At 43.4% G+C, this 18,476-nt stretch overlaps 1 protein-coding gene across 1 annotated transcript; it reads left to right on the top strand.

Moving 5' to 3' along the window:
* The first annotated feature begins 3,972 nt into the window (after window positions 1–3,972).
* On the top strand, window positions 3,973–18,034 carry timp2a (TIMP metallopeptidase inhibitor 2a). The gene is made up of 5 exons (XM_029640181.2): window positions 3,973–4,432; window positions 13,347–13,447; window positions 13,549–13,657; window positions 14,322–14,446; window positions 16,903–18,034. Exons 1-5 carry the CDS (start codon window positions 4,303–4,305, stop codon window positions 17,098–17,100), a joined length of 663 nt encoding a protein of 220 aa, XP_029496041.1. The 5' UTR covers window positions 3,973–4,302; the 3' UTR covers window positions 17,101–18,034.
* Window positions 18,035–18,476: the final 442 nt, after the last annotated feature.

Genomic DNA, 18,476 nt, shown 5'->3' with positions numbered 1-18,476 from the left:
AGCAGAGGGAAGAGATGATAGGATGGAAGAGGAGAGAGTAGCGGGGGAGAGAGAGCGAAGGTTGGGACGGCGCGATACCATCCGAGTAGGGGCAGTGTGGGAAGTGTTGGATGAGAGCGAGAGGGAAAAGGATACAAGGTAGTGGTCGGAGACTTGGAGGGGAGTTGCAATGAGGTTAGTGGAGGAACAGCATCTAGTAAAGATGAGGTCGAGCGTATTGCCTGCCTTGTGAGTAGGGGGGAAGGTGAGAGGGTGAGGTCAAAAGAGGAGAGGAGTGGAAAGAAGGAGGCAGAGAGGAATGAGTCAAAGGTAGACGTGGGGAGGTTAAAGTCGCCCAGAACTGTGAGAGGTGAGCCGTCCTCAGGAAAGGAGCTTATCAAGGCATCAAGCTCATTGATGAACTCTCCGAGGGAACCTGGAGGGCGATAAATGATAAGGATGTTAAGCTTGAAAGGGCTGGTAACTGTGACAGCATGGAATTCAAAGGAGGCGATAGACAGATGGGTAAGGGGAGAAAGAGAGAATGACCACTTGGGAGAGATGAGGATCCCGGTGCCACCACCCCGCTGACCAGAAGCTCGGGTGTGCGAGAGCACGTGGGCGGACGAAGAGAGAGCAGTAGGAGTAGCGGTGTTGTCTGTGGTGATCCATGTTTCCGTCAGAGCCAAGAAGTCGAGGGACTGGAGGGAGACATAGGCTGAGATGAACTCTGCCTTGTTGGCCGCAGATCGGCAGTTCCAGAGGCTACCGGAGACCTGGAACTCCACGTGGGTCGTGCGCGCTGGGACCACCAGATTAGGGTGGCTGCGGCCATGCGGTGTGGAGCGTTTGTATGGTCTGTGCAGAGAGGAGAGAACAGGGATAGACAGACACATAGTTGACAGGCTAGAGAAGAGGCTACGCTAATGCAGAGGAGATTGGAATGACAAGTGGACTACACGTCTCGAATGTTCAGAAAGTTAAGCTTACGTAGCAAGAATCTAATTGACTAAAATGATTAAAATGATAGAGTACTGCTGGGGTAGGCTAGCTGCGTTGTTGACACTACCCTAGTCAAGTCGTACCGTTGAGTGTGAAGTTTCTACAATGCTGCTTATCGGGAGCTAGCTGGCTAGCTAGCAGTGTTGGTTACGTTACGTTGCGTAGGAGAACGACAATAGCTGGCTAGCTAACCTAGAAAATCGCTCTAGACTACACAATTATCTTTGAAACAAAGACGGCTATGTAGCTAGCTATGTAGCTAGCTACGATCAAACAAATCACACCGTTGGGACTGTAATGAAATGAAGTGAAAAAGTGATACTACCTGTGGAGCGACGCGGAATGCGACCGGAATGCGAAAGTTCTATTCAGTAGACTTGGTGGGGTTATGGTATGGGCAGGCAAAAGCTATGGACAATGAAACAATTTTATCGATGGAAATTTGAATGCAGAGATACCCTGACGAGATCCTGAAGCCCATTGTCGTGCCATTCATCCACCACCATCACCTCATGTTTCAGCATGATAATGTATGGCCCCATTTCGCAATGATCTGTACATAATTCCTGTAAGCTGAAGACATCCCAGTTTTTCCATGGCCTGCATACTTCACCAGACATGTCACCCATTGAGCATGTTTGGGATGCTCTTGATCAATGTGTACGACAGCGTGTTCCAGTTTCCGCCAATATCCAGGAACTTCGCAAAGCCATTGAAGAGGAGTGGGACAACATTCTACAGGCCACAATCAACAGCCTGATCAGCTCTATGCGAAGGAGATGTGTCACAATGCATTAGGCAAATGGTGGTCACACTAGATACTGACTGGTTTTCGGATCAACAACCCTACCTTTTTCTTAAGATATCTGTGACCAACAGATGCATATCTGTATTCCATAGATTAGAGCCTAATGAATTTATTTCAATTGACAGATTTCCTTATATGAACTGTAACTCATATAAAATCTTTGAAATTGTTGCATGTTGTGTTTATATTTTTGTTCAGTGTATTATCAGCTATGTACAGTGTTTTACCAATGTGCAAATAGTTATAGTACGAATAGTGGGGGAAGATACCTTGCCTTTAGAAAGTATTCACACCCCTTGTTACAGCCGGAAAAATAATAATAATTAAAAACATCAAGCGCTATGATGAAACTGGATCTCATGAGGACCACCACAGAAAAGGAAGACCCAGAGTTACCTCTGCTGCAGAGGATAAGTTCATTATAGCTACCAGCCTCAGAAATTGCAGCCCAAATAAATGCTTCACAGAGTTTAAGTAACAGACACATCTCAACATCAACTGTCCAGAGGAGACTGCGTGAATCAGGCCTTCATGATTAACTTGAGATGGTGTGTCACTGGTCTACACACAATACACCATAATGTCAAAGTGGAATTTGTTTTTAGAAATGTTTACAAATTCATTTAAAAAATGAAAAGCTTAAAAGTTTTGAGTCAATAAGTATTCTACCCCTTTGTTATGACAAGCCTAAATAAGTTAAGGAGTAAAACTTTGCTTAACAAGTCAAATAATAAGATGCATGGACTCTGTGTGCAACATACAATTATCTGTAAGGTCCCTCAGTCGAGCAGTGAATTTCAAACACAGATTCAACAACAAAGACCAGGGAGGTTTTCCAATGCCTCACAATGACAGGCACCTATTTATAGACGGATAAAAATAAAAATCAGACATTGAATATCCCTTTGAGCATGGTGAAGTTATTAATTACACTTTGGATGGTGTATCAATACATCCAGTCACCACAAAGATACAGGCCTCTTTCCGAACTGAGTTGCTGGAGAGGAAGGGAACGGCTCCGGATTTTACCATGAGGCTAATGGTAACTTTTAAACAGTTACAGAGTTTAATGGATGTGTTAGGAGAAAACTGAGGATGGATAAACAACATTGCAGTTGATCCACAATACTAACCTAAATTACAGATTGAAAAGAAGGAAGCCTGTACAGAATACAAATATTCCAAAACATGCATCCCGGTTTGCAATAAGGCACTAAAAAACTGCAAAATATGTGGCAAGGAAATTAACTTTATGTCCTGAAAACAAAGTGTTATGTTTGGGGCAAAATCAACAACACATCACTGAGTACCGCTCTTCATATTTTCAAGCATGGTGGTGGCTGCATCATGTTATGGGTATGCTTGTCATCGGCAAGGACTAGGGAGTTTTTTAGGTTAAAAAGAAATGGAATAGAGCTAAGCACACTCCCAGAGGAAATCCTGGTTCAGTCTTCTTTCCAACAGTAACTGGGAGACAAATTCACCTTTCAGCAGGACACTTACCTAAAGCACAAGCCCAAATATACACTGGAGTTGCTTACCAAGATGACATTGAATGTTCCTGAGTGGCCTAGTTACAGTTTGGACTAAAATTGGCTTGAAAATATATGGCAATACTTGAAAATGGCTGCCTAGCAATGAGCAACAACCAACTCGACAGAGTTTGAAGAATTGTAAAAAGAATCATGTGCAAATATTGTACAATCCAGGTGTCTAAAGCTCTTAGATGTACCCAGAAAGACTCAGCTGTAATCACTAGCAAATATGATTCTGACATGTATTGACTCCGGGGTGAGAATACTTCTGTAAATTAGATATTTATGTATTTCATTTTCAATAAATTTGCTAAAATGAAAAAAAAAAAAAACTTTGTCATTATAGGGTGTTGTGGGTTGATGGGTGAGATAACAAAAATGTAATCAAAATGTGGAATAAGTCAAGGGGTATGAATATATTATATATATAATATTCACTGTAAATAAACAGATAAATATTGGTGGTATTTATAATGTTCTCACTCTCTCTGAATATGCTGATAACGTCAGCAGCAGCTACAGACGGAGAAGAGGGATGTGATTCAGAAGAGAGAATATGAGAAGAGGAAAACTTTGAACGTAGGGCTTCAGCGCCTACCACAGGACGAATCGTTACCGAGGGGGGAGGAGTCCAACATGCAGCACCCTTTAAAACTCATCTGATCCCGAAAGGAAGAGCAACAGACTCCCAGTGAACAGTCGCACTGTTCGACAGTGCATCAGCGGTTCCTTTACGACGTTCTGAAGGTGGATTTTCGTTTCCTCCTGCTCAGAACTGCTAAACTGCGTGTGGGGACCCAGGACCTGCGGTCTTCTTCCGTTATTCTTGTCATTGGTCTCGGAGCAACACACTCATTGTAGTTGTACTCACACACAGATTGCCTACGCACACAGACAGCGCTCAACGGATTTCACTCTCAATAGGGACACTTTTTTTCCCCCCAGCATTTCAAAGGAAGGTAAACAACGCGGGAGAAAATGGCGTTGTCAATTAACGGCGTCCTCTGTACGCTGACCGTACTAATTTTGTGGCGGGCAGAGGAGTTAGTGGAAGCTTGCAGCTGTGCACCCGTGCATCCGCAACAGGCTTTCTGTAACGCGGACGTTGGTAAGTGATTGACAGGCTACGCCCTCACGTGTACCTTCTGTTGTTGCGTCATTACTATAGCCTCTGTCAAGAAGTCTGGTCCTTTAAGGTGTGCTTGCCAGTTCTGTCTGTTTTCCCAAAGTCACTACACTGGTGGCAGAGTTGGTCACTTCTTCAGGGTCTTACTCATTATTAGAAAAAGTTTGTTCCAAATCGGATGTTCGGTACTATATTTATTGAATATGTTAAATCATTTAAATTAAAATGGCCAATTTGTGTCCAATCAATTAGCTTGATGTCTCATCAAATGATATTAAAACAAGCATAAGGAAACATTTTTATGTGTTTAAAAAAAAAAAAAAAAAAACGAATTTCATAACAATCTGAGATGGTTGGTGTCATGGTTTGCTGAAATGACATGGAACCACCCTTTTCCACACTGGCTGTTGACTGATGAGAATTGATTGACCAATTTCCAACCTCAAATGTAAGCAGGAGATGATTAGTAAACTTTGCTTGAGAGATTTGAAGGCTTGCATGGCAATTTTTCTACCTGAAAATTCTGCAGGCATATTGGACATGGTCTGATAGTAATGCAGAGGTGACACATGCATGCCATTGTTTCCCCTAGATTTTTTTGCGTGTGGAGGCAAAGAGTGTGACATGCCCCCTGAATAATTTTTTTTTTTTTTTTTTTTTGGAACTGTGAGAAGCTAATTTCTAGTGTTTTTTTTTTTTTTTTTTTACTCCAGTGAATGAAAATGAATGATGCCAACACCAACTATCTATAATCCCGTCCCAAAAATGAGCCCAATATTGGCTAAAAAAAATGATTAAGGCTCTTAGCCTGTACATGGCACCATACAATATTATCAGGTAGGTGTGTTATTAGAAATAAGCAAGGTTTTTTTCTGGATCAAAGGGGCTACTTTCCTGCAATTCTACACATTTTGCCATGGCTAATTCTGTGTTCTTATGCTCAAACAAAATCAATTGGTTTCATTGCTTGAGCTTTTTCTGGGGTGATTTCAAGTTATCGAAGATTGAATGATTGACCTTATGTTTTTTTATCATTTCTACAAACTTTGTCTGGTTATACTCATTTAAGTGTACACTGAAAGTGTTTTTCCATCCCAAAAAGTTATATTAAACAAATTATTTTTGTTTTTATTTATATATTAGTACCAGTCAAGTTTGGCCTCACCTACTCCATTCAATGATTTTTCTTAATCTTTACTATCATTCTACAATGTGGAAAATAGTGAGTACATCAAAACTAGTAAATAACACATATGGAATCATGTAGTAACCAAAAAAGTGTTAAACAACTCAAAATATATTTGAGACTCTTAAAAGTAGCCACACTTTGGCTTGATGATAGCTTTGCACCCTTGGCATTCTCTCAACCCGCTTCATGAGGTAGTCACCTGGAATGCATTTCAATTAACAGGTGTGCCTTGTTTAATTTGTCATTTCTTTCCTTAATGCATTTCAGCCAATCAGTTTTTTTGTTGTGACAAGGTAGGGGTGGTATACAGAAGATAGCCCTATTTGGTAGAAGACCGTCCATTATTATGGAACAGTTCAAATAAGCAAAGAGAAATTAGTCCATCATTGCTTTAAGACATGAAGGTCAGTCTGGGAGAAACTTTGAACATTTCTTCAAGGGCAGTTGCTAAAACCATCAAGCCCTATGATGAAACCGGCTCTCATGAGGACCGCAACAGGCAAGGATAACCCAGAGTTACTTCTGCTGCAGAGGAGAAGTTCATTAGTTACCAGCCTCAAGTTGCAGCCCAAATAAATGCTTCACAGAGTTCAAGTAACAGACACATGTCAACATTAACATTTCAGAAGAGACTGTGTGAATCAGGCCTTCATGGTCAATTTGCTGCAATGAAACCCCTACTAAAGGACACAAATAAGAATACTTGCTTGTGCCAAGAAATATGAGCAATAGACATTAGACCGGTGGAACTCTGTCCTTTGGTCTGATGAGGCCAAATTGATTTTTTTTTTTGGTTCCAACTGCCCAGTCTTTGAGACGCTGAGTAGGTGAACGGATGATCTCCCCATGTGTGGTTCCCACCATGACGCATGAAGGAGGTGTAATGGTTTGCGCTTAGTGGGACTATCATTTGTTTTTCAACAGGCAATGACCCAACACACCTCCAGGTTGTGTAAGGGCTATTTCACCAAGGAGAGTGATTGAGTGCTGCATCAGATGACCTGGCCTCCACAATTACATGACCTCAACCCAATTGAGATGGTTTGGGATGAGTTGGACTGCAGAGTGAAGGAAAAGCAGCCAACAAGTGCTCCGCATATGTGGGAACTCCTTCAAGACTGTTGGAAAAGCATTCCAGGAGAAGCTGGTTGAGAGAATGCCAAGAGTGCAAAGCTGTCAAGGCAAAAGGTGGCTACTTTGAAGAAAAGCAAATAAAAATATATTTTGTTTGAAGCTTTTTCATTTTTTTGGTTACTACATGATTCCATATGTGTTAGTTTTGATGTAGAAAATAGTCAAATTTAAAAACTCCTTGAAAGATTAGGTGTGTCAACTTTGACTCTGTGCGCACACATACATTCCCACACTCATCTCAAGCTCTGCTAGAGCTTCCACTGTCAACTAAATGCTGTTATTGTGAAGTGGAAACGTCTTACACAAGCTCACAGAACGGGACTGCCGAGTGCTGATGCGCGTAAAAGTGTCTGTCCTCGGTTGTCACACTCACTACCGAGTTCCAAACTGCCTCTGGAAGCAATGTCAGCACAAGAACTGTTCATCGGGATCTTCATGAAATTTCCATTTCCATACGTTTCCATGGCCTAGCAGCCGCACACAAGCCTAAAATCACCATACGCAATGCCAAGCGTCGGCTGGAGTGGCGTAAAGCTCGCCGCCATTGGACTGGAGCATTGACGGAACACTTAATGCTACAGCATACAATGACATTCTAGACTATTCTGTTTCCAACTTTGTGGCAACAGTTTGGGGAAGGCCTTTTCCTGTTTCAGCATGACAATGTCCCCGTGCTCAAACCGAGGTCCATACAAATGGTTTGTCGAGGTCGGTGTGGAAGAACTTGACTTGCCTGCACAGAAGCCATGACCTCAACCCCATTGAACACCTTTGGGATGAATTGGAACACCATATCGCCCAACATCAGTGCCTGACTTCGCTAATGCTCTTGTGGCCGACTGGAAGCCAGTCCCTGCAGCAATGTTCCAACATCTAGTGGAAAACCTTCCCAGAAGAGTGGAGGTTGTAATGGCAGCAAAAGGGGGGACAAACTTCATATTAATGCCCATGATTTTTGGAAAAATATGTTTTTGCAGGTGTCCACATACTTTTGTGGGGTTTTTTTTGTGTGTGGCAGCAACAATTTAGCAGTGGTGGTGAGCTGCTGCTAAAATAATACAGGGGAAACACTGCACACAGTCCCCTGTGAGTTTACAGTGCTTCAGCGTCTGCTGTGGGGCTAGGAGTATTGCCTAGTTTGTGGACGTGGCACAGCAGGATGAGAGGAAGACATTAAGAGCGAGCAAGGGAGGATAAGATGGACTAAGTAGGGTAGTATAAATTCTGCTTTAGAGTCCCTCTAAGAACTACAGTCTCTCACAAGTCCTCTCTCGCTCGCTCTTTCTCTCTTTCTATCCTCCTTTCTTTTTTCCCTCCTTCCTCTGAGGGGTGTAGCTGCGAGGAATGACAGGAATGTTCCTGGGGTTTTCCCGCTCCGCACCAGACTAATGCAGTGGGACAGCAACAGACAACTTCAAAGAGATTCTGCTGGGGAAAACTGGTTGTCAACGTTGTTTCCATGTCACTTCAGCAACAAAAATAAATACAACGTAGAATCAACGTGGAAGATTGGAGTTTCAAGAAGTCATCAACATAAGGGAATTGTGTTTTTTTTTATTTTTTTATATATTTTTTTTTTTACATGGTGACATTTGTTGAATTCAAGTTAGTTGACAACTTAACCAAATGTACACTGATCAAAAATATGAAGTCAACATGCAACTATGCCAGAGATTTTTTACGGAGTTAGTTCATATAAATCCATTTAAATGAGTTCATTAGGCCCTAATCTATGGATGTCACATGACTGGGAATACAGATACCTTAAGGTAGAGGTGTGGATCAGAAAACAAGTCGGTATCTGGTGTGACCACCATTTGCCTCATGCAGCATGACACATCTCCTTCTTGATCAAGCTGTTGATTTTGGGCTGTGGAATGTTGTAGAACTCTTCAATGGCTGTGCGAAGTTGATGGATATTGGCGGGAACTGGAACACACTTGTACACGTTGATCCAAAGCATCCCAAACCTGCTCAATGAGTGATGTGTCTGGTAATTATGCAGGCCATGGAAGAACTGGGACATTTTTAGCTTCCAGGAATTGTCTATAGATCCTTGCGAAATGGGGCTGTGCATTATCATGCTGGAACTTGAGGTGACGGCAGCGGATGAATGGCAAACCAATGGGCCTCAGGATCTCGTCATGATATCTCTGCGCGTTCAAATTGCCATTGACTAAAATGCTATTGTGTTCATTGTCCGTCGCTTATACCTGCCCCTTACATAACCCCACCGCCACCATGGTGCATTCTGTCCACCAATGTTGACATCGGCTAACCGCTAGCCCATATAATGCCATACATGTTGTCTTCCATATACCTGATGCAGGTAGTCTAGCGGTTAAGAGCGTTGGGCCAGTAACCGAAAGGTCGCTGTTTCGAGTCCCTGAGCCAACTAGGTCAAAAATCTGCACTTAATCATAATTGCTCTGGATAAGAGTGTCTGCTAAATGACTAAAATGTACATTTTGAACTGTGATTCATCCATGAGGAGCACGCGTCTCCAGTGTGCCAATGGCCATCGAAGGTGAGCATTTGCCAAATGAAGCGACAGTCACTTACGACACCAAATTGCATTCAGGTCAAGACCCTGGTTAGGACAACAAGCAAGCAGATGAGCTTCCCTGAGACAATTTCTGACAGTGCAGAAATTCTTCAATTGTGCAAACCCACGGTTTCATCAGCCGTCTGGGTGACTGGGCTCCGACGATCCCGCAGGTGAAGAAGCTGGATGTGGAGGTCCTGGGCTGGCGTGGTTACAAGTGGTCTGCGGTTGTGAGGCCAGTTGGACGTACTGCTAAATTCTCTAAAATGACGTTGGAGGGGGCTTATGAAAGATTCAATTCTCTAGCAAACACTCTGGCGGACATTTCTGCAGTCAGCATGTCAATTGCACAATCTCTCAACTTGTGGCATTGTGTTGTGGCAACTGCACATTTTTTAGTGACCTTTTCTTGTCCCCAGCACAAGGTGCACCTGTGTAATCATGCGGTTTAATCAGCTTCTTGATATGCCACACCTGTCAGGTGGATGACTTATCTTGGTAAATGAGAAATTCTCACTAACACAGATGTCATTTTATTGGTCACGTGTTAAGCAGATGATATTGCGGCGAAATGCTTGTTTTCTAGCTCCAACAGTGCAGTAATATCTAACAATTCCTTTACTTTGTGTGTATTAAGAATGTATAAATATTTGGCCAAGAAATGTCAGAGCGGCATAGACTAAGATACAGTATATACATATGAGATGAGTAATGCAAAATATGTAAACATTATTAAAGTGGCCAGTAATTTCAAGTCTAGGCAGCAGCCTCTAATATGCTTGTGATGGCTATTTAACAGTCTAATGGCCTTGAGTTAGAAGCTGTTTTTCAGTCTCTCGCTCCCAGCTTTGATGCACCTGTACTGACCTCGCCTTCTGGATGATAGCGGGGGGAACAGGCAGTGGCTCAGGTTGTTGTCCTTGAACTTTTTGGTCTTCTTGTGACATTGGTTGCTATAGGGCAGGTAGTTTGTCCCCAGTGATGCGTTGGGCAGCCTGCACCATCCTGTGGAGAGCCCTGCGGTTGGGGGCGGTGCAGTTGCCTTACCAGGCGGTGATACAGCCCAAGAGGATGCTCTCAATTGTGTATCTGTAAAAGTTTTAGGTGCCAAGCCAAATTTCTTCAGCCTCCTGATTGTAATCAAATTTGTGGATAAAATCTGAGCAAAATAATATTTTTATGCGTATGTAACCAACACTTTACATTGCGTTTAAAAAATATATTTTTCAGTGTAAATCAAAACTAGTCATTGAAATTACGTCTCTGCCCAGTGGGATGGGTGCTGTGCACACACACTAAAGTGCATACACTACAAAGAAATGTATCTCTTTCTCTCTCTAATGCATTGATCTGGCAGCTTATAACATATGGCTGTCAGTTTTGGGTACACAAAAGAAAAAACAAAGTTAAGGACTTCTCACATGCATGGTATCCATGGAAATGGCACAAACTTCCTCCCATCCTTCTGACCATTCCCTCTATGATCATCTTTCTCAAACATCTCCAGAGTGGCGCAGCGGTCTAAGGCACTGCATCTCAGTGCTAGAGGTGTCACTACAGACCTTGGTTCGATTCCAGGCTGTATCACAACCGGCTGTGATTGGAACTACCATATGGTGGCGCACAATTGGCCCAGCGTTGTCCAGTTTAGGGTTTGGCCGGGGTAGGCCGTCATTGTAAATAATAATTTGTTCTTAACTGACTTTCCTAGTTAAATTTAAATAAAAACACACACTATTGACTTACAGGGTGGGATCCTCTGACTTTCAAGTGTTGACTCTTCTTCAGAATCCCAGTGTCCTGGTCATTTTGAGCATACGTACATACCTCTTAGTGTAGCAGTCCCACCAAGCTCATCAAAATGAGTTAAACTGCAGTGGGAGGCCAAGAATATGCTTAAGCTATGCTCCCGTCCATATTCCGAGGAAATAAGAAGGAGAGGATGGTATGATAGGATGTGTACTACGCCAGTTGACAGAACACTGAGTCTGTATCCTCTGCAGCCCACACACATTCAGAGTAGTGGCACTAGCAGCTAAGTGATTAACATTTGTTCCTGGTGTTACACCTCCCTGCTTCCATGTCGAACTTGTAGGCAGATTTGATTTATTATGTTTATTTGGACCGGGACAATGTACAACAAAAGCATCACTCCGAAGTGAGAACTCACTGGACACATGCCTATTCTACCTTGGTTCAATGTAATTGAATTGAAATGACACAGAAACAATGTTGAATCAACCAGTGGGAAGTGACTCATTGCACCAGATTTATTTTACAGCTAACTTTACATCTTTATTCCTGGGAAAGACTGGGGACTTCCCAGCCTGCTCCAGCAGGGGCTGGGAAGGGAGAGGCCATTTCACCCCCTAGAACCACTGCTCTGATGGGGAGAGAGATGGGGTGTGGTGGAGGGAGGGTTGGGTGAACTCAGGATGGTTTTCATGGAAAGACATTGCTTAGTGTTGGGATGTATAAGTAATTCTGCATAGCTATGATTTTGTGTGTGTGTTTTTAACCTCTTAGCTTTCTCTGCTACCCTAGAGTTTCTGCTGCACTCAACACGGTGCGCCTATGACCTAGTTAAGAAATCGCAAGCGGGGGAAATGGTGCCTATTTAGGAAAACAACATATTTCCTGCAAAAGTCGTTAAACAGGCAGCAGTCCTGAATCACTTTTACATTTTAGCAGACTCTCTTATCCAGCGTGACTTACAGGAGGGTTGAGTGCCTTGCTCAAGGGCACATCGGCAGATTCTTCACCTAGTCAGCTCTGGGATTTGAACCCGCGTCCTTTCGGTTACTAGTCCAATGCTCTTAACTGCTATGCTACCTGCCGCCCCTACACTTTTACCCTGAGCTGAGCGTTCTCTCTAGGGCTGGGAATTGATAGGGACCTCATGATACGATATCACGATACTTAGGTGCCGATACAATATGTATTGCTATTCTCACGATTCTATATGTATTGCGACTCAATACTGTGACTATTGCAATTCCATAGTCTAAACAAATTGCTCACTGTATGTCTGCTGCAGAGGGACAAGAGAGCCACAAATGAGTTTAGATCAGTGATGGAAATGCATAAATACTGCAACCAACTAGCGCAAAAATAATATTGCCACATTGTCAAAACGATATATCTTGTCAAAAATAATATCCCGATATGTGATGGTTTCCCCCAAAAATGTATCACTAGTTATCTCTACACAGTTGTATACCCAGGGTCCTTAGTGCTCATTAGCCTCTGGACCTGAATGAGGTCAGGAAACGAGAGGGGAAAAACTCCCTGGAATGCAGGAGAGGGAGCCAGCCAGGTACACCGCTGGCGTGTGTTTTGCATCAGCCTCAGTCAGCGCCATGTGTATGAACTTGAAGTGGTTACATGTGCAGAAAAGCATGCGAAAGAGAGCGGGGGGAGCAGTGAACCCCTCTGTATTTGTCTGTTCCATGCCATAAAGAGAACCCAGGGGTGTAGAGCAATGGCAGTCACCCCTGTGGAGTGTCTCTCTCTGGTGATTTTACGTTATTGCTCATATTTTCCATTCCCTTCCCATAGCTGAAGCATGATGTAGTCTGAGAGGTCTTTAACACACACACAGGAACTACAGCTCGTTCACACTTTCTGTCCTCTATCCTTCAGTGTCCCTATATTGTGTCCTCTGATTTCTTTCTCTTGCTATTGCTGTCCCTGTCTCTCTTGTGTGCTCTCTCTCCTTGATAATGTGCCTCAATCACTCCCTTGTTTCAGTGAAGCACACATCCGTCCCTGCCAATATGTGCTAACAAATCGTGATGTGGAATGGTACTGGCAGCTAGTTCACAACCTGAAACAGTCAAAACAAAGTTGTTTTGACTCACTGTGTTGGGGTTTATTGATGTAGGAACTACAAGCTGCTGTTTAGGCTGCCTGGGATCCATCTGCAGGTGGTTAATGAGCTGTACTGTTGAGGGAAGTATTCAAACAGAAGCTTTGTTTTGTGTGTATTCTTGATGTCCTCTGACCCCATATCTCTTGTCTCCCTGCAGTGATCCGAGCGAAGGTGGTGGGGGAGAAGGAGGTGGATACTGGGAATGATATCTATGGAAACCCCATCAAGAGGATCCAGTATGAGGTCAAGCAGATCAAGGTGAGAATACATCCATGAACTTTAACCCCCCCCCTGACCTGGGGTTGTTAGATCTAAGACCTGTGTTCATCTAACCCCTTACCTGTTATATTGTGTTGTAGATGTTTAAGGGTCCTGACCAGGACATTGAGGCGATCTTCACTTCACCGGTCTCTGCTGTGTGTGGTGTTACCTTGGATACTAGCGGCAAGAAGGAGTACCTAATATCCGGTAAGGCTAGTCATCTGACCTGACCAGACACTGATGACATGGCGTAATAATCTCCCTCCGCTGTGTGCTAGAAGTAGTCTGATCCCAGAGCTGTTTGTTTTCTCGTGCCTACTCCTAAGGTTATTGGTATTACAATGACCATAGGAATTGGCAAGACTGCACAAACAGATCTGGGATGAGGCTATGCTAGATGGTGCTGAGTGAGCACAACTGGAGTAGACATACAGAGGGGCATTAGATCATGCACGCTCTGGTTTCCCTACACACACACTCCGCTTAATTACAGGGAACACCAGAACAGGAACTGCTGAGGCTAGCGTTTTCCTCCTTCTGGATTCTTTAGGACTCCGGACGGACCTCAGTATGGTGAAAACCATTTTCTGTCCGACAAGCATTCCAACAACTCACCCCTCTCGTCCCTCACCACCTCTTCTCCATTTTCTTATCGCTGTCTGCCCCGATCTATAGGGGGGGGGGGGACTTGTAAAAGAGAAGCTGCTGTCTGATTTCAGTGACTCAGTTATCACGTTTCAGAACCACATCTGTTGTTGCTGTTTTAGAGAACCTTTCTTTCTCGCGCTCCTTCTCCTTACCCCACCCCCCTTTTTTTCCCCCCACCTCGCTCTCACCCTCCTTCTCTTTCACCCTCTGTTGCTCCCTGTAGGCAAGGTGGAGGCAGGTGGGAAGATGCATGTGACCCTGTGTGACTACATAACGCCCTGGGAGACCATGAGCCCCACTCAGAAGAAGAGTCTGACTCAGCGCTATCAAATGGGCTGTGACTGCAAGGTAGGGAGGGAGGTGGTGGGAAGCAAGGAGTAATGTGGAAGGGGTAGATGGCTAGGAAAACCAATCTTAAAGGCCTAGTGCAGTCAATTCTGTTTCCCTGTGTTTTCTATCCTAGTTTCATCAGCTGTTGTACAACTTTTTTTTATCAGTTATTTCCTGATTTTTGTATTTTCAACCAGCAACTATCTAGAGGGCCTTCTAATCAGCAGGTTTTCTTGGGTGGGAGTTTTGGCTTTACAGTGCAAATTGGTTAATAGACCAGTAACACCTCTCTGCCAATAATAACAGCTAGTTTTTAGTTTTCCCCTCCCTACTCTGACTTAGCAAAATTCTTGCTTAAGAACAAGTTAGTTTTTTTTGCTAAAAAAGCTACAGTGGCACGAATAAGTATATGAACCCTTTGGCACTACCTGGATTTCTGCATAAATTGGTCATAAAATTTGATCTGATCTTCATCTAGGTCACAACAATAGACAGTCTGCTTAAGCTAATAACACAAACAATTACACGTTTTCATGTCTTTATTGAACACAGTGTAAACATTCTCAGTGCAGGATGGAAAAGTATGTGAACCCTTGGATTTAATAACTGGTCAAATCAAATTTCAAATCAAATCAAATGTATTTATATAGCCCTTCGTACATCAGCTGATATCTCAAAGTGCTGTACAGAAACCCAGCCTAAAACCCCAAACAGCAAGCAATGCAGGTGTAGAAGCACGGTGGCTAGGAAAAACTCCCTAGAAAGGCCAAAACCTAGGAAGAAACCTAGAGAGGAACCAGGCTAAGTGGGGTGGCCAGTCCTCTTCTGGCTGTGCCGGGTGGAGATTATAACAGAACATGGCCAAGATGTTCAAATGTTCATAAATGACCAGCATGGTCGAATAATAATAAGGCAGAACAGTTTAAACTGGAGCAGCAGCACAGTCAGGTGGACTGGGGACAGCAAGGAGTCATCATGTCAGGTAGTCCTGGGGCACGGTCCTAGGGCTCAGGTCCTCCGAGAGAGAAAGAAAGCGAGAAGGAGAGAATTAGAGAACGCACACTTAGATTCACACAGGACACCGAATAGTTGACCCTCCTTTGGCAGCAATAACCTCAACCAAATGTTTTCTGTAGTTGCGGATCAGACCTGCACAACAGTCAGGAGGAATTTGGGACCATTTCTCTTCACGAAACTGTTTCAGTTCAGCAATATTCTTATGTCTTGTGTGAACTGCTCTCTCGAGGTCATGCCACAGCATCTCAATCGGGTATTTTCTTCTGTGGAAGCCATTCTGTTGTTGATCTACTTCTGTGTTTTGGGTTGTTGTCCTATTGCATCACCCAACTTCTGTTGAGCTTCAATTGGTGGACAGATGGCCTAACATTCTCCTGCAAAATGTCTTGATAAACTTGGGAATAAATGTTTGTCTGATAGAAATCTGTTCTGAGGCAGAAAAGCAGCCCCAAACCATGATGCTCCCATCCACCATACTTTACAGTTGGGATGAGGTTTTGATGTTTGTGTGCTGTGCCTTTTCTCTCCACACATGGTGTTGTGTGTTCCTTCCAAACAACTCAACCTTTTCATCTGTCCACAGAATATTTTGCCAGTAGCGCTGTGGAACATCCAGGTGCACTTTTGCAAACTTCAGACTTGCAGCAATGTTTTTTTGGACAGCAGTGGCTTCTTCTGTGGTGTCTTCCCATAAACACCATTCTTGTTTTACGTATCGTAGACTCGTCAGATGTTGGCATGTTCCAGAGATTTCTGTAAATCTTTAGCTGACACTCTAGGATTCTTCTCAACCTCATTAAGCATTCTGCGCTGTGCTCTTGCAGTTATCTTTGCAGGATGGCCACTCCTAGGGAGAGTAGCAATAATGCTAAACTTACTCCATTTATAGACCATTTGTCTTTCCGTGGACTGATGAACAGCAAGGCTTTTAGAGATAATTTTGTAACCCTTTCCAGCTTTATGCAAGTCAACAGTTCTTAATCTTAGGTCTTCTGAGATCTCTTTTGTGCAAGACATGGTTCACATCAGACAATGCTTCTTGTGAATAGCTAACTTAAATTGTGTGGGGTTTTTTTATATGGCAAGGAAGCTCTAACCAACATCTTCAATCTTGTCTCATTGATTGAACTCCAGGTTAGCTGACTCCAATTAGCTTTTGGAGAAGTCATTAGCCTAGAGGTTCACATACTTTTTCCAACCTACACTGTGAATGTATTTTTCTTGTCTATATTGAATACATAATTTAAACAATTTGTTTTTAGTTTAAGCACACTGTTTGTCTATTGTTGTGACTAAGATGAAGATCAAATTGACTAATTTATGCATAAATCCAGGTAATTCCAAAGGGTTTACATACCTTTTCTTTCCACTGTATTTTTGCCCATTTTAAATGGAGATCTATTACAGTAAGGTACTTGGTCCTTTTACCCTGTGTATCTGTCTCGCTCTCTGTGTAGATTGTACGCTGCCCCTCCCTGCCCTGTGCCATTTCTGCTCCAGAGGAGTGTCTGTGGACAGACCTGATGATAGAGAAGCAGGTGCACGGTCGCCAAGCTAACCACTACACCTGCGTCAAGAGGGCCGATGGCTCCTGTTCCTGGTATCGCGGTGTGACTCCGCCCAAGAAGGAGTTCCTGGATATCGAGGACCCCTAGTCACTTTCTGCCCCTACCCCTTCCAGCTGCCCACTGCACAACCTGATTAAAGAAAAATGTTTCTAAACATTTCATGAAATATTAGGGGAGAAATAAGTTCTGTGTGAAAGGACAACATTAATTTGATACACATATAAAATATAACGAGGCAAAGCTGAATGATTTAAGAGCTTGGTTAATAATGTACTGGTCCAAAAACAACTCCCAGCTACTACCCCTTGTGTTTGCAGATCTAAAGGGACTGGATATGTTGATAGTATGGTGATGGCTCCACCTAGACCCCTAAATGGTATTTGTCAAATTGCTTACACCCATCCGGTTCCTTCAGGACTGCAAAACACAGAAGGTTTAGAGGCTAGGGGAAGGAGCTAGACAGGGGCTCAGGATGTTTGTGTAGCTATTTAGTGCCACAAGACCCGTCTATACTGGTCGTGTGGTGGTGATGTCACATCCCCCTGAGGCTGGCGTCAGGAGGACAGATAATTTCTTGGTTATGGCAACAGAGCCCAGGTCAAAAGTAGTGCGCTCTCTACCCCTGTCAAACTACCCAGGTTAGAACAACTCCATATCTATTCAATGATGGCTCAACATTACTTATGTTTCCTCATTCTGTTTGATTTCAAAGCCATATTCCAAGATGCCTTTTTTCTTTTTAACTAGTCAAACGCTATTTGTTGCTTCTCATAACCATGCTGTTAGGACCAATCAGATTGATGGTGAGGCGGGACTTCCCAGCTTGTTCTAATAGACATTTGGTAAGAAAGGTGTTTAGTTTTTATAAATGGTTGCATTTCATTTTGTCTGAATAACCAAAGCAGACCAGTCAGACAAATATGGGAATAACAACATTTTAAAAGAACCTTCTAGAATGCATGTCTCACCGGACCAGTCTATGGCATGTGATAGAGATGGATGCCTATGGTATCACATATTACCCCCCTCGATGCCCCTTCTAGACTCAACAACTCCCTCACCCCTCACTGTCTCCACCCACTCTCTCTAGATTGCTGTACAGAACCTATGCATATACTTTTTTCTGTTTGTTATTTGCATCATTAGATCTAGAACTAGATTTGCACTTTGAAGAGGAATTCCAGTAAAGACCAAACCATGTGATTCTCTAGTGTTTTTAATATCGTACTGCAGTCAGGCAGACTGTGTATCCCAAATGGCACCCTATTCCTTTATAGTGCACTATATGGGCCCTGGTCAAACGTAGCACTACAAGCCTCCCCGGTGGCACAGTGGTCGTACTGCAGTCAGGCAGACTGTGTATCCCAAATGGCACCCTATTCCTTTATAGTGCACTATATGGGCCCTGGTCAAACGGTCTGCATCGCTGTGCCACCAGAGATCCTGGGTTCGAGCCCAGGCTC

Source organism: Oncorhynchus nerka, linkage group LG28 (genome assembly GCF_034236695.1).
Source record: "Oncorhynchus nerka isolate Pitt River linkage group LG28, Oner_Uvic_2.0, whole genome shotgun sequence".
In the NCBI taxonomy this organism is placed as follows: Eukaryota; Metazoa; Chordata; class Actinopteri; order Salmoniformes; family Salmonidae; genus Oncorhynchus; species Oncorhynchus nerka.
The sequence above is the reverse complement of the archived record's forward strand: the minus strand, read 5'-3'. Positions and strand labels throughout refer to the sequence as shown.

Excerpts from the sequence above, each read along its gene's own strand:
- timp2a (XM_029640181.2), top strand. The coding sequence starts at position 4,303 with ATGGCGTTGTCAATTAACGGCGTCCTCTGTACGCTGACCGTACTAATT. Across the intron at positions 13,448-13,548 it reads ATGAGGTCAAGCAGATCAAG|ATGTTTAAGGGTCCTGACCA; the intron begins GTGAGAATACAT and ends ATTGTGTTGTAG. Across the intron at positions 14,447-16,902 it reads AAATGGGCTGTGACTGCAAG|ATTGTACGCTGCCCCTCCCT; the intron begins GTAGGGAGGGAG and ends CTCTCTGTGTAG.